This window comes from Sipha flava, unplaced genomic scaffold, assembly GCF_003268045.1.
Source record: "Sipha flava isolate LNK unplaced genomic scaffold, YSA_version1 237_pilon_pilon, whole genome shotgun sequence".
In the NCBI taxonomy this organism is placed as follows: Eukaryota; Metazoa; Arthropoda; class Insecta; order Hemiptera; family Aphididae; genus Sipha; species Sipha flava.
The window spans coordinates 353602-370956 of record NW_020272879.1 but is presented as its reverse complement, the minus strand read 5'-3'; the positions used below and the strand labels follow the sequence as shown (position 1 = coordinate 370956).

Genomic DNA, 17355 nt, shown 5'->3' with positions numbered 1-17355 from the left:
TATTAGGGTTCCGAACTTAATGCACTTAAAAAGTACTAAATATGCATGTAATTATGCGCTTAAAAAAATACAAATATATTTCAAAAATATGCACTTAATTTTTTTTTAACACAAAAATGTTCATAATTATATTTTATTAAATATACACGTACATAACAGTACAAATGTTGTTAGTATATTATACTAAGCTAAACATAAGTTCTAGGTATAAATATATAAGATAAAATAAAATAAAATAAATAATTTGAAATTTAAAATTTTTTTTCAAAATGTTCCCATTAGGTTTTTCATAGTGTCATGAAAATAATTTCAAGGTTACTAAGCAATAAATTGAATAGCCCAATAAAATCGTGTAAATGCAACACATTCCGAGCCCTTTGTTATTATGACTACTGTCATCATAGAATATTAAATTATTACTATTAAAATCGGTAATTACACCCTCAAAAGTTGGATAAGATCAACTTCACGGTATCTTATGGTTAGTGAGGTAACTTGTGATTTATTATACGGTATACCTTGATGTAACAATATGGTTCAGCCAATCAGAGATAATTATTGTACAAGACACGACACGGCACGGTGTAGTGTGAACCCTGCTTTAAGGAAACCCTGGTGACAGCTTGTCCTCTCACAACCATAAAAAAAAAAATAACTGATTACGGTATTGCCAACATAGAAACTCGTTAACAAGCTAGGGAGGACATTTGAATGATATTATTTTTCATTCGTAAACCTGATGTTATATTGAGACTGTACTTTTCCCTTATTGTATTTGTTTGAAAAATAAAATGTTTTTTTTAGCTAATTTAAAAAAAGCGTTATTTTTAGGATATCAATAAATTATATATTACAACATATTATAATCTTTATAATATAATGCCACATTATTTTTGTTTTATTATTATTATATTCCCTTTTTTCTTCTTTTTTTTCTTATATTGTATGAAATGTGTTAACTATCTCTTTATTCACCACTGTTATTACCATGACTGAATTTTAAATTGAATATTAGCCCATTAAAAAATATTTATATACTATGTATATAATACGATTAGTAACCAATACAGAAAACATCACACATAGTTGTTTACTCAATTCGACATGTTGGCCATAAATTGCGTTCACGCAGCAAACAGTTGCGCTAAACTATCACTCCAAAACACTATGTTTACCGATTGAGTAAACTGTTTTCTCAAAATTAACTAGTCAATACACACTTATTGTTATTGTATATTTGCCACATATTGCTACTTTAATTCGTATATTATCAATATCCTCATCACTGTGAGACAATTGTTCCACAGAATACATTTATACGTTATACATTGATACATTAAACATTGGTTGACTTGGCAAAATTAAAGAAAGGGGACACAGTTTACTAAAAAAAAAACAAGAGCGTCCCCAAAATTTGTTAAGAATTATAATTATAATGTAATAACAGTAGGGGGACACTAACATTTCTGAAAATTATTGGGGTACTCCGTCATCCCTAAAGTTGAGCACTGTTATTAAATTATAATATAATAATGTATACCTATAATACATATAATATTTAATATATTATTCTGTGATTGTTCCAAGCTTTTCAAACATAATTTTTACTATCAAAATTTGGCGACACTGTTGGCAACAAGTAACCAATGTAACAAATATCAGCAGCGAACGGCCGAACGAACGACCTAATAGCTGCCATACACCCGCGTCTCTATAATTGTTTTTCATACTTCCAGTTTATTGTTTGTCGTCTTCAAGGCGGGCTTTTTTTTTTCACCCAAGAACTTTCCAAATAACGTCCAGTTACGGCTAAATGTGTTCGCTGCACTCTTAGGGACGACGACCACACCAAGCCTTGAATTATCCGTTCAATAATTACACTTCATGTCTGCCGAGTTGAGTATTGAACACAAAAGTCGTGGTCGTCGTCGTCATCCATTTTTGTCCAGTCGGTTCCGTCTCTCGCAGTAACTACCTTTTCTAGTCAGACCGTCGTTCAGAATTTGCAAGTACTTGTCACCTTGCTTCTCACACATATTGGTTGTGTTGTTTCGATCACAAGGCACAGTGACGACTATTTACCTGACTTCATGTTATCGACATTAGTCGGGGCCGACGACTATTAAGATTTACCGGACCTACAAACGGAGACTAGTAATGGCGCCGGTGACCAGGAGAAGTAAGTGTTCTATTTAAAGTTGTTCTTGAAAACGATTTCGTTGCTTTTCTTTGATGCTATAACTATTCTTATATGCCGTCCCTTGATAGCTGATCAAACGTACTGTCCCGAGCTCATGTTTTCTAAACAGAAGTGTGCCTCACTATTCTTTATGTTGGATGTATTTCGTTTAACACCTTAAAAATATTATACAGATATCATCTGTGCTGGGCAGCAGCTATTGCCAATATAAATAAAGGTAATAGCGGCTGTTCATCACAGATTTTCACATGTATTATGTTATCAACAATTACGCGGCGTATATTAGGAGGCTAGATTAGAAATATACTTGCAGAAGTGAATGTGTTAATTGAAGGGAAAAAATAAAAATTCTCATTCAAATTAGATAGTTTTATGAGTTAGCATGGTATCATGTACCATTAATGCACTTTTAATTATTTAACTTAGCTAGTTACTGTTGTCATTAGTATGCTTTATAAAATATCTTATTCTTCTCGTGTTGATTTTAATTTAAAATTTGAATATAAATAATTCTTCTTTACCTAATGTTCTTTTATATTAAAGAAGTATTATATCCAAAAAACTTGTGGTCTAATCAGTTATAATTTTTCTCAGAACATAAGAATGTACGTAAGGTAACAGCAAAACAGCCGATGCTCAAGGATAAAATGGTAGTGCTAAGCCTTAGAGATGGTAAAGCGTGTATGTTTTGCAATAGAAAAGAAATAAGTGAAAAAGCATATGGTCCACTTTATCAACTTAACGATATCATTGTTCATTATTTTTGTATTGTAAGTACAATTTATAAATTTGCAGTTGAACTTAATTTTTAATAAAAAAAATTTTTTAGTTGTTATCTTCTAGAGCAGTTCAAAATGGTTCAGATAAGGAAGGAATTTGGGGATTTTTATTTAAAGATATTAAAAATGAATTGATTAGAGGAGCTAGAGAAGTATATAAAATATTGTATTGTACATTATAATATGTAGGATATTTATAACTGATAATTTTAGATCTGCACTTACTGTAAGAAACCTGGTGCTACTATATCATGTTGTACCCCAAGATGTCGTAAAATATTTCATCTACCTTGTGGATTGAAAAATGGATCAATGCATCAATTTTTTCAAACATTCAAGTATGTGATTTTTTTAAAAAAAATATGCATCTGATTTTAATGGAAACCGATGTGTTAGATCTTTTTGCCAACAGCATCGAGTAGCACAAAATATAGATATCCAAGACATACAACATTCCACTCCGGTTCAGTGTTCTATTTGTAAAGAAGATGTTATACCTACTCCTCTTCCATCATCTATCTGGGCTCCATGTTGCAAACGTAATGCTTGGTTTCATCGAGACTGTATTCAAGAATTGGCATTAAATGCTGGCTACTTTTTTAAATGTCCATTGTGTAATAATGTTGAATTATTCAAGAGTAGGATGCTTACTCTTGGGATTTATATACCATCAAGGTAATACTTTTTTATCTAATAAAATATTATCTTAAATTAGTAAATAGACATGTATTTGTGTAAAACAAAATTTTTAAAAACAATGAAGTAAAAACCTATAAAAAACAAATTAGTAATAAAATGAATTATTTTTTATTAAAAAATTAACCAAGTTATAATCAAGAAGAACCTTGTTAAGATGCATTTATAGAGAATATTAAATAAAATAACATTTTTTCTATTTTTGTTCCTGGTTAGTAATTGGTTAGTAATTTTTTGTTAATTCAACACCAATAATTTAACTATACTGTCTATACAAATTGAATAACTGTGTTTGCCATCAGACAAAATGTCTATACAATTTTCATATAGTTTATTAAATGTAATGTAAACAATGTTAAATGGTTTAATGGACAAGATAAAATACTTACTGATACTTGGAACCATATGAATCTGTCTTAACAAGGTTAAACTGTATCAATAATAATTTTTATCTAATAGTTAATTTCAAACAAATTGTATAAATTTATTGTAAAAGAACTTAAAAATAATTAAAATCAAGTTGAGTTATTTACTTATTAAATTAAAACTATTGTTTTGAGCACATACATAGTTTAACCGTATATCGATTTGGTACTCGTTCAATTAGTTTTAAAATATTTCCTTCTGAATCTTGTTTTCTACTATTTTTAAGAACTTGCATGGTGACATTTTTATTTTAGTACATGATTGTTCATTGCTTAATAAATCTTGTGTATTTATCAGTTTAAAAACTTATATCTTTTAATTTTAAATGTAATATTGTTACAAATAATTACAGTCAATATCATAACGCAAAAGATTGACTATTTTCAGATATTATATATATATATTAGTTGAACTATTATAATTTCTATTGTAAAAAGCCTAATTTAAATTACAAAATTATAAAATATCTATAGGTATAATAAAATTTGATAGGAGCCTATCATTATTCTTTATAATATACTTCATCACCAAATGTGCTGTAGATAGCATATTGAACGAGTGCCTAATTTTTATATATACACAGTCACAAGAAAAAATTAATACGCAGGGATGCATCATGGGAAACAGTACCTGACGCATATGTTGAGCTTTTAGAACGTCATAGTACTTGCAATGCTGATACATGTTTATGTCCTCATCCAGAGAGAAGGAACTTTCAACAAGAGACGTGAGTAATATGTTTATTTAATATTAAAATTTTACAGTTATTTTTTATTTAATAAGTTATTTAAAAATTAATAAATTAACAATTGGTATAAATGGTTTATGAATATTCGAAACACTTAGATTTATAAAATATTTTTATAGTTTTATTGAATATCTTACATTATTCAAATATTACAATTTTGATACTATAAAAAAAATAATAATAATAATAATAAAAAACAATTTTTTCTTATACGTGTGTATTATTGTATATAAATAGGGTTCATTCTGTCTTTACTCAGGACAGAATAAGAAGATGATCAGAGGCCTACATATTTATATTTGTTTCATTCAGGCAACATTATTAAATTGGCCACCAAGTGCATGTAAAGTTTACACTTAATTATTTGTATGTACTTTGGTATTTACATTTATTTATTGTGTATAATGATTAAACTCTGTAAAGAAATTGGGTGTTGGCTTGGTATGGGTAGAAGTTATTTTGTTCCAGTCTGTTGTGCACGAATGGTTATCTTCTTATTCTGATCCAGGTATATATAAACTTGTGAACATATTTTTATGTTTTTCTGTTACACATAGAATTCAATTTTGGAATTTTTGTTTTTACTTTTTTTTTTTCTATTAGTGGATCCTGGGAAATAATATTATGTCATGCTTGTGGTTCATATGGTACACATAAGTTGTGCAGTTCTCTTAAGTGTAATGAACAGTGGTACTGTAACTCCTGTCATAGTATAGCTGGTATGATTTTTTATATTATTTTATTGTTTACATTATTTTACCTCCATAATACATTTTAAAACACTTAAAATTAATGTATGTAGCAATAGCATTACTGATTTTATGAACTCAGGATTACAGAAAAATGATCAATTCCATTATTACTATATTATTAATTGAGATAATTTCTAGGTTTACATAAATATGACTTTGTAATTTAAATAAACTTATATTATTTGAATTAAAGTGCTAATCATTATTTTAGGTTTATTAAATTTAAAATATTCTTCATGATATTTTCTTTAAATTTTTTACCATAAAATTAATAACTAAATTATTTTGTGTTGGTTTTGATTATTTTTTTATATTTAATTATTAGTTACAGAAAATCCTGTCACTGTCAGAATAAGACGATTAGAAATTACTGATAACACAAATTCACCTACAACCACCCAAGTAGAAATTACATCATCCCAAACTAGTAATTTATCACAGGTTGATACAAGAGGAACATTAATGAACTTGACTTCTAGAGATAGAGCTAGACAGGTTAGAAACAACAGAGGTGTGTTAGGAAATAATGTAGCTCGGCAGCCCTTATTTGCGACAAATGAAGTAATTTCACTATTATCTGATGATGAAGAAGATGTTCATGAAAATAATGCTGAAGCTGATACTAGTAATGGGAATGACGTACAGGTAATTAAATTGTATATTATACTATTTATAAGTTTAAATAAATATTTAATTTATTATAGTTATTAAAACCACAATTTAGTTATTAGTTTGTTTTTTTTTTACATTGGTTATTTAAGCAATTGTCCTTGTTTCAAGGTTTGAAAACAATGTATTGTATTTTCTAGGTATGGCCAATTAGAATATGTGTTATTCTTTAATGTATACCATACATGTTCTAGATCTAGTACATATTCGAAGCATAAACTGATAGGTTTTTTTTTTATGGAACATTTTGTATATTGATTCTACTTTTAATACATTTTAACCATCACAAGAATGCAATTTATTCAATCTCAACCAATATTAAAAGTAATTTATGATTTTTTTTTTTTTTTTTTTGTTAATGAATATCAAAAGTGGACGTGCTAATGAAAAGTATTAACTTGGGTGAAATTATCACAAAAAGTTATGAGTTAATAGTTAGTAAAATAATCAATTAAACTAAAATAAAAAGTTCTTTTGAAAACTAGGTTATAAAAGTTAATACTGGAATTCCTTAAAAATTAAAAATTATTTTGTTGTTTCTATTTCATAATTATGGTGCACATTGCAATATTATATGTATACATATTTATTTTGATTTAAAACTAATTAAAACTCACTACTTAATGTCCACTTTTGATGAACATCTAATACTTAATATTTTCTAACTCTTCATCTATTGGTTCTTTATTTAATTTCTTTTGTTGCACTGAATGTGTATGTTACTGTAAAAATTAAATTATTAGTTAAAGTTAGGTGTTACTATTTATATTTGGTAAAAGTTAAACATTTAAATTTTATTCAGGCTTTTACTGAAGATGAACAAATTGTGCTAGTACACATTTACTGTGATGAGAGATAAAAATAAAAATAATTGCAAATCATCATCTATCTGAATGTTCTAATAAAGTCATATGACAAATTACTTCATGCTTTAGTTAAACAAATAACAAAAATTTAAATTGTCTGGTTTTTTAATTGGTCAGACAATACAAGTAAAAATTCCAGAGAATGACCAATAAATAACTTGTTTTTCTTAAAATATTAGCCATAGTTATTGATATTATTAGAATCATTATTTATATATGTTACCGGAAAAGATGAAAATTCAGGAATTGTCAATATATCCTAGTCATTGTTGACAATGACTGGAAAAGTTAGGCAATGTTGGATATTTCGTAGTTTTATCAGCATTTCTGTATTATATTAGGCAATGTTATAAATCCGCATTCAAACAAATATCAACACCGCTTTATCGGTGATCGATTTGATTATGCTACATTCAAGTTTTCATGAAATATATATTAATTTTAAATGACGAATATTTTTTTAAATTTTTTGTGGTGTTACAAACGGAGCCCTAGGCAAACCATTGCGGAGCACCAAAGGCTTCGCGGAGCATACTTTGGGTACCGCTGTACTAGATTATATAATTCCAAGTGTCATAGTAGTTTATCACGTAACAATAAAGATTAAGATTATGATTTTTACTAACTAGCTAATAAGTATTAAAATATATCAGATTCAATTTTAATGTTATCATCAATGCCTTCTTTTATTAGGAATTGTTATCAATGACTAGGTATTGACATTAATTCCTTACTAAATCAGGCATTATCGTTATTGACTAGTCATTGTCAACACGGACTGATTGTCATTTTTTCCGGTAACATATATAGTAATAATTACTGATTTGAAAAACAGTTTTTTAACAAACAGATGTATAGTTGGAATTGAAATGAATTATTTTATGTATTAATCAGATTTTACTATCACTATTTTTATATCCTAAGATGTACAGAAAGCTTTTAATTAAAATCCAAATAAAATGATAATTTTTAATTTATACTGAGTACTAGATAATAGTAAAACCTAACTTAAGCTAATTTTGAACTTTTAAGGTAACATATATATTTGCTCTAAATCATTAACAAAACTAACTAATGGAATCCTTTGGTGGTTCAAAACAAAATTTTAGGGTTTTGTATTTACTATTTATAACTAAGTTTAAATAATTTATTAGAATTTTTTAGTTTTTCTCTCAAGATCATCAGATCTTGCAATGATTTTTTTGATATTGAGCTCCCCTTTTCAAAAATTATATGCTGTAGAGTTTTGAAACTAGTTTAACTGTATACACAGCTAGTTATTATTCTTTTTTTATTGTGAAAAAGAAAGTCAGTAAGTTACGTTTTTTATAAACATGAAATGCAGTCTATGAGTAACGAATATGATTGCTTAAAGTGACATACTATTATTAGTGAAAGTTATAGCTATATGATAGCATAATATTATAAGAATGCAGATGACAATGATAAAGTATAATTTTATGCATTATTCTGTAACCAAGTGTCTTAGAGTAAACTTAGTAATAATAGGAGATTAATGAGTTAATGAGCAAGATATATTTATATATATAAAGAACAATCAACCATAATATAGTTTTTGAACAAATTTGTGACTGCCAAAGTAAAAAAGGTATAAGTAAGACAAGGATGCACTGTATCATCAATATATTTTAATGTTTGTATGGAATAATTTATCAAAGAAATTAAAGTTACACCTGCCAAAAACAAACTAGCTTAGTAGTAGAAAAAAAATTAATGCTGACTACAAAGCTTTTCTTACCAATAATATGAAGAGTGCTAATCGGAATGACAAGATGTTTCCAAGTATATCACTTAACCTAGGTAATGGTGTTTCAAAAAATACATTATATTTATAAGTTAATGACTTTAAATTGGTAATTACACCCTTCACCAAGTAGAAAGATTTAGATATTTAGACCAGAGGTTCCCAAACTTTTCCTACTCGTGGCGCCCTTTTAGAACTAAAGTTTGCTCATGGCGCCCTTAATAAAATTTACGACCTTTTTTTAAATAAAATAACATGTATAATTTTCAATAGATAATATGGAAATATTTATTTTATATAATTATACACTGAAATATTTAATTTTAATTTTATTAGGTAAAGTAAATTAGACATAGTTTATTTGTAAAAAACAACTGAATTAGTAAGATGGATGAGCCTGGACATCACTGCATAGTTTTTCAAATCTTGGGATCAAACTTGATACTGCTACTCTCATTTCTTTCTCCACATTAATTTTTGACCAATATTTGCTTTTTATCACAGCGACCGCCGAAAACCCAGCTTCACATACAAAGGGATATTCATTTTATATTGAAATATAAAATTATGTCAATTCCATATTTAAAATTTTTGATTTCAAACTACTGTCGCAAGACAACTCAATTAGACTTTCTTCTTTAGTAGAAATAAATTCTGATGGAACAATGGAGTTAAATGGATCTTGAATCTATACAAATTTAGCAGTGTCTTCATTTTTAAAATATTTCTCAAACCATATCACTAGCTGTGCTAAGTGATCTTCAAAAATGGATTTCATATCTTGAGAAATCTCAACTCTATTAGAGGTCAGAAACTGCTGCAATATGGAAAATTAATCTTTGCTCGTATCTTCATTCGTCTTCTCCATAGTTTGAGTTTTTTTATAAACGCTGTCATTTTATCCATCGACTTCAAAATGTTCATATTATTTCCCTGCAATGAGGTGTTCAATGCATTCAGTTTTTCAAAAATGTCACACAAGTATGCCAATTTTATTAAAAAATTTTCGTCAGAAAATTCATTGGCATATTTGTGCCCTTCTTCTTTAAGGAATATATAAATTTCTTGGCGTAGTTCAAACATACGTGATAAAACATTACCACGAGATAGCCATCGTGCACTGCTGTAGTACAACAAACTTGATTGTTCAGCTCCCATATCGTCACATAATTTTTTGAAAAATCTTGCTTTCAGTGGACGAGTTTTATAAAATTGACTACATTCTAATACTTGGTTCAGCGCGGGACTTAGATATTTTGCCGCAAGTGCTACTCTATGGATAATACAATGGGTCCACAGTGCATCAGGGGCTAAGTGACTATAATCCTCCATAATTGCCATACATGGAACGAGCGCCAACGCATTTAGTCCAATCCAACATATTTTCTGACATAAAATTATTATGAATATCAAATAAGTCCTGAGCTTTGGCGCTTGCTGTAATATTTTTACAAAAGAGTAGGTCTTCTAACATGACATCATCATCTATAAACCTAACATAGCATATCAAATGAGCATCCTTATTAGTATCCGTAGCCTCGTCCAGCTGCAACCCAAATTCCCTTTCTTTGATTTTTTCTATCAATTGATCATTGAGGTTCTCCGCCATATGGTGAATTCTGCGGCTAACCGTATTATTGGACAAGGACACTTTTGAGAATAATTTCCCAGCAGATTCACCAACCATAATATTTACCATATCTCTAGCAACCTGTAAGATAAGTTGTTCTGCAATGGTATGGGGCTTTTTACATTTCGCAATTCTATAGGACACCTTATAAGATGCAATCAAAGCATTGGTTGGTATTGATGCATTCTTGAAAAACGTACTTCTTTCCTGTATTAGTTCTTTTAACTTTCTAATAAAATAATCTCGAGGTTTGTCAATCATATACTTGTGGTTTGCTTCTAAATGGCGCTTCAATTTACTCGGCAACATGCATTCTGATGCCAAAACTTTCATACATACTACACATAGTGGTCTTTCTTCACCGTTAATTTCTGTTGACGTAAAACCAAAATCCAAATAACTATCATCGACAGTTTCGCTTTTTTACTGTTTCACCGCAACTGGTTAATTGTAAAATTTCTTCGTCTTCACATGTACTTGTACGTTTACGATTGTTTAATAAAAATCGATACATAATAAATAAACACAGAACAAAGTTACAACTTAAAAAAAAATCACAGAACTTACTATATATATATATTCTTAAGAAACTTTAACAAAATATTATAACACACCGAGACTGATACGTATACGTGTATAGGTAATAAATAGGTACTAACGCAAAAACGAATTTCACCAGACACGAACAGTCGTTTATCTATATCAAATACAATAATTAGTTAGTATAGTAATAATAACTTATTGTAGGAATCAAGATAATGGTAATAAAAATGACGGTATTCGTCATCATAAAATACCGTTGTTTATTTTTAGACCAGATAACATAGTCGATATCGAGTCAGCCGCGGCGCACAGTTTGGAAACCTCTGATTTAGATAGTACAACCAGCCATGATTGAAGGTAATTAAAATATAATCTAGGATTGTTCAGTCGATCAAGTTTTGAGATGTGTAGAAAAAGAATTATACAAGGTGAGAAGGACAGAATAAAAAACAAATGACATTGTAGAATACAAAATAGATGAAACTAAGAAGATACTCAATATAATTAAAAATAAAATAGGAGATATGATTGAACATGTTCTGAGACAACAAGAGAGTTTTCTACATCTTATAATAGAAAAGAAAAAAAATTACATAAAAAACTAAGAAAAATCATAAATATCATACATCAAAACCATGTCTGATACGAAACTAAAAAATTACAGAAAATTGAAAAGGCTAGTAATAGTTATAGAGTTGAGTGGTGAAACTGGAAAATTGCTAAACTAACCTTAACGTTGAATACTGAAATAAGAGAATTATTTCATAAATATTTATACATGTATTTTATATGTATACATGTTTTTTAATATAAAGATATTTATTGTATTTACAATTATTGTTATGATCAATTGTAAATTGAATTATTAATATTTAATATTATTATAATTATTCTATGAGATATAGCGATTATATAATGTTTTATAGTTGCATGGGTAATAATAAGGTTTAAACCATTCTTTCGTTTAATTAAAAAGAATGGAATTATGGATTTACTTCTAGGTAGCCTGGTCTTAAAGAGTATTTTTTAACACGCCTTTTATACAATTATATTATAATTAGTGATGGAAATAATCGAATCGTTCCATTATTTTAATAATAGAATCAATTTGATTATTTTTAAAATCATTCGTAATTTTATTAAATAACCGAATAAATCATTGAAATAAAATCATTCGAACAAATTAATCAAATAAAACATTCATATGATAAAAATTAGTAGTAAAAACCCACAGATATATATAACAACACAAAAATACATTTCCTGAACTTAATACAATTGAAATATTTATGTGTTCCCGTGACTTATGTGTGTTTTAAAAAACGGGATAAATAACGACTGTTGGAACAGACTTCATCCTGAAAATTTTAATTATATTGTATTTTAAATAGTAATTTAAATTTAACTTTATAAACCGACACTTTTTTTGCAATTTAAGACGCAGTTTCCAGATTATCATTAATATTTTATACATTATTAAGTTTTTAATATTGTGTGAGTTTCAAATATTTTATATTTATGGTATTTATTTTATATTTTACAATTAAATACTTATAATAAGTATTTGTTCTATTTTATATTTTTTATTCTTTACTTGAAATAGTTAATTCACCGATGATCTATTCAAAAGATTATAAAAAAGTAGTTGATATTACTTCCAGTGAGTTTCCTAATTGTATTACATATATTATTCATATGTATAACACACTGTACCATTAACTTTAATGTTATCAATAGTATACAGGTAGTGAGATAAAAAAAACCATTCAATTATTTTATCATTCAAGTGAGAAAACCATTCAATTTTTTATTGTTTTGAGTGAAAAATTTATTTGATTATTAAAATCAATCAATTATTTTGTTGTTGACTACTAATCATACGATTATTCGATTATTCCAATCACTAATTACAATTGTTTTTATATTATGATTTATACTCTTGCCTAAAACTAATCAATTGCTTTATTGATTTTTTTATTAACATTTTTTAATATATTCACATGTTTGTATTGGAAATTGCTTAAACCACCAATTATATTAAATTATCGTATTTACTATAATTATTATAGTTAATAATAAAAGTATGATTTTTTTTCAACAGTATATAGCCTATATAGAACCACCAAACCAAGTTATTGAACAATCTTTTCTACCAGTAATACAATGTTACTCATCAGTGAGTAGTAGTACTTCAAATGGCCTCAATGAAAATGGTTTCCACTACAAATCTATTACGCCTTCATCATCCACACTTAGAACTGCTATGTATTGCCAAACTGAGAGTGAGTATTTAAACAGTTGTAATATAAATAACTGCACAGTAACAATATAAAATTGTAAAAAAAAAAGTTTCTTTCTGTAGAAAGCTTATTAAATTCATCATTCGAAGTCCAAAAAATAGACATAATATTTAATAGAATTTATTTTTGAAATTAAGAACTATTATTATTTAATAACAATTCTTCAATATCAGTTAGTTAATTCCCATGCGGTACCTGATCCTTTTTTAAATTTAATATTTTTGTTCGTTAAATATTTATTATTAATAAAACAAGTATATTTTTATGTATTCAGGGAATAGCGGGGCGACAGTTATTTTAATTTTCATACTCTAATTTTTTAAGTATATAGTAAAGATATTAACAGTTATAAAAAAATAATATTAAATATAAAGTATGGTAGAAACCAGGGCTTGCATTCAAAGAAAAAAAATCGTTTTATGTTAGTTACAATTAAAACGTTTTAAGACTTGCGTTTATCATTATTTAAAGTTATAATGTTAAGTAACATTTATGTTTTGTGTTATCAGTGATTAAAACGGTATCCAACTTTTCATTATAAAATATTTAAAACGTTAAGATGTTACACGTTAAAAACTTTTTTTCATTTATTCTATTTATTAAAATATCTACAATCTAAATTATCTATATATATATATATATTTTGCCTTCATTAAACACATTACAACAAAGCAATTAGGTTAAAATAAATCAGACTAATTACACATAAAGAAAACTAACAACTGGTTAAATTAAGAAGCTAGATGAACTAATGAATTTGATAATGAAATGGATGAAAGAAATGGAGCAAGAATTAAGGAGAAAATTAGCTTCAGTAACTATATAACCAAAAGAAGATAGGCAAGAAAAAAAGAAGTTGTAGGCTAGGGAAAAGAGGAAGAGAATGACAGTGAAAAATAATATGATTGAAGTCACAGACGGTGTCATTGTGTTGTACATATAGAAAAAGAGTTATATGAGAGGTTAAAGCCATGGTAAAGAAGTAGATTGTAGCCTATTCTAAGGAGGGTGAAAGTGACGATTAGTTGTCTATAAATCTTTAAGTCATTTAACCATAGATATTAAGGGATAGTGGGAGTGATTTGTCTATGCCAAACACCATAATTAGAAAGGAGCATTTAGATTGCCAAGCATTCTGCAATAGTTTGCAGTGAATCGGTAAGATAACGGGAGCTGGGAATTTGATTGGAGAATTTAGTGTCTGATTGTTCATTGCCTGTGATATCAACGTAACTTGGAACTCCCAAGAATTTGATCGTTTTTTTATTAAAACTGAGGTGGAATATTAGGGTTTAGATGAAAACCCAGGAGGGAAAAGAAAGGAATTGAATGAATCAGAAGATATAGCTAGGAAACATGATTGTGAGTAGGAATTTATGAGGAAGTTACTAAAGTCAAGAGAGAAGATGAACTCAAAAAGCGTGTATAATGGTGTAAAACTTCGCAGTAAAATATGACAAAAGCGAGTTTAGGTTGTTAGAAAAGGTTCTATTTAGTTTGAATATGAAGAGGAACAATCGGCTGAACTGGTTGGTCAACACAGAACCATCTGTAAAGACCAGTAAGGATCTTGGGAAGTTAGACTGAATATAATGGTTAAACAATAAATCCACGAGGGGAGACAATTTTTATGTTTAATTTTGAGTTTTCATGGTGTTTTGGAATAATAGGACATGAGAGACATTTAATATACAAATACTCATTCTATAGTAGATTAGTGACATGACTTGTATGGGAGAGGGAACTTTAATTATTGCCAGGTTAGCACTTGGTTAACTCTTCTCGTCCATTAACATTGTAGTAAGTTTATTTTGGCTTGTTTGCTGTGTATATACTGTTATTTAAAGCAACGTTTCCCAAACTTTTTTTCTGCTGGACCCCTTAGAGATAATAAAAATGATCGCTGATCCTTTAGTACAAATAAAAATTAAAAAACAATAATTAATAATAATACTTTGTATATTTTAAATTTACGTTCGCGGACCTCCTCCGGTATATGTGAGGACCCCTAAGGGTCCACGAACCACAGTTTGGGAAACTCTGTAAATTGTAAAGGGATTAAAAAATATGGACTATGGTCAAAAAAGGCAAAGACTACTTATATACTCTGTTAGTAAAATAACTATAAAATACCTATATTATGGTATATGTATATCTTGGTTTTTTATATGGATTATACCAGTGGTCTCAAACTTAAATTACCAGCGGGCTATCTATATTTACGTCAAAGGTTCACGGGCAAAACACTTTTTTACTCATTTTAACATTTAACCTAAAATTAATTAAGACAAAATTTATTTCTTTTATTAATTATAATTATTATTACGAAATATATATATTATAATTATGACAATAATGGACATTGTACTGTGTATTGATTTTGTTTAATAATTATAATAATTTATTTTTATTATCGAGCATCACTTGATATTTGACAATTTTCTTTTATACCAGGCTGTCAAAAAATAAAATATTATATACAAAAAAAAAAAATTAAGAAATAAGTATTCATTGCGGGCCACATTGAAATGGCTCGTGGCCTGCGGGCCGCGTGTTTGAGACCACTGTATTATACATTGAGAAAATAATGATAAAATAACAATGTAAATTTAACCCGATCATCATAAATTAATCGTTTTTAATGGTTCTTTAAATTGCTAGTAATTTCCTATTTGATCATCTGTTCTTATCATCGACTGCCCCAATGAAAAAGGCCATTATTCGTTTTTTCTAACTTTACAATATGAATAAAATAAGCATTTCAATTCATATTCTTATTCTATTTTTAAACGTACATTTTCAAAAATAACATCATTGGTAGAATGGAGGATACCGTAATTATTACAAGTTTCAGTATAAAAAAATAGTCAAGTTACAACCTTTTTCATTGGGCATTTGATATGATGGTTAGAAAAATAAAAGTAGATTTATACTTGATTTAATTAAGTAAAATACAGTCTATAATGCTTATCGTTTGATGGAAATTAATTGCGTTAAAAAATATTTCCATGAAAATAAAACCCTAAAAAAAATAAAGATATATTGAATTATACAATATAATATTAATTTTATAATAAATATTCATTTTTTTATTTTGTTTTATTTAATCATTAAATGATACTTATATCTATAGTTAATTGTTATGTGGTATTTTGATTTTTCCATTTGATTAGATTTAAAAATGTTAATTTTTATTTATCATGTATAACGTTTGCAAGCCCTGATAGAAACTAATAATGACAATATTGAAGGGACTATAAAAGTAGTTGTTTTTATTGTAGGATTAACACATTAATGGAACTCCAAAGTGTATTCATAGATATTGTCATATATAACTTTTTCTACTGGATATACATTGATTCTGGTGAAAGTTAGAAAGTTAATAAGTTAAAAAGTTAGAAAGTTAATAAACTATAGCTAAGTCTTGATAACTCAAAACTGAGGAATGTAATAGTAAATTTAACTTATATTAAGTTTTTCTAATTATCAAAACTTTATTGTAATATTCCTGATACATTTTCAATAAATATAGTGTATATCTTATTATTATAATATTTATGCTATTGTTAACTTCATTCTCGATACAAATTTTAAAATTTGTTTTTTATAATAATATTAATATTTTAATAATGGTGCACATGCAAGTGACGTTGTGTGAAAATATGATGTTCTAAATTCATTTTTTAATTATTCATATTCATATTTTTCAGGTATTGACTTAACTTTAGATGATGACTAAATTTCAATTTTGAATGAATCATTGTGCAGAGCTAATGTATTTTTACATACAATTACTACTGAACAGTCATTAACAGAATTAAGACTGATGAATGAAATATTTCTTTGCCAATTTGAATTAATATTTCTAATCATTTTAAAGTAATGGTTTTTAAGAATGGTCTTTTATATTTTACCTAAAGTTTAATAAAATATTGTAAAAATTGATTCATTTTATTTGCTTAAAAAAAAAAAAAAAAAAAT

At 27.4% G+C, this 17355-nt stretch overlaps 1 protein-coding gene across 3 annotated transcripts; it reads left to right on the top strand.

Annotated features, from left to right (window-relative positions):
• Positions 1–1668: 1668 nt before the first annotated feature.
• On the top strand, positions 1669–17323 carry LOC112683940 (PHD finger protein 7-like). Of its 3 annotated transcripts, none has more exons than XR_003148627.1 (10): positions 1669–2179; positions 2795–2970; positions 3030–3131; positions 3193–3317; positions 3376–3654; positions 4685–4828; positions 5453–5568; positions 5927–6246; positions 6411–6594; positions 13176–13265. XR_003148627.1 is itself a non-coding variant. In XM_025555193.1 (10 exons), exons 1-10 carry the CDS (start codon positions 2158–2160, stop codon positions 17111–17113), a joined length of 1470 nt encoding a protein of 489 aa, XP_025410978.1. In that variant the 5' UTR covers positions 1670–2157; the 3' UTR covers positions 17114–17323. The 3 variants fall into 3 exon arrangements, 2 of the variants coding, with proteins under 2 accessions (XP_025410978.1, XP_025410977.1); XM_025555193.1 differs by lacking the exon at positions 6411–6594 and adding an exon at positions 17085–17323 and having other exon boundaries at positions 1670–2179; positions 4709–4828; positions 13176–13356; XM_025555192.1 differs by lacking the exon at positions 6411–6594 and adding an exon at positions 17085–17323 and having other exon boundaries at positions 1670–2179; positions 13176–13356.
• The last annotated feature ends 32 nt before the right edge of the window (positions 17324–17355 follow it).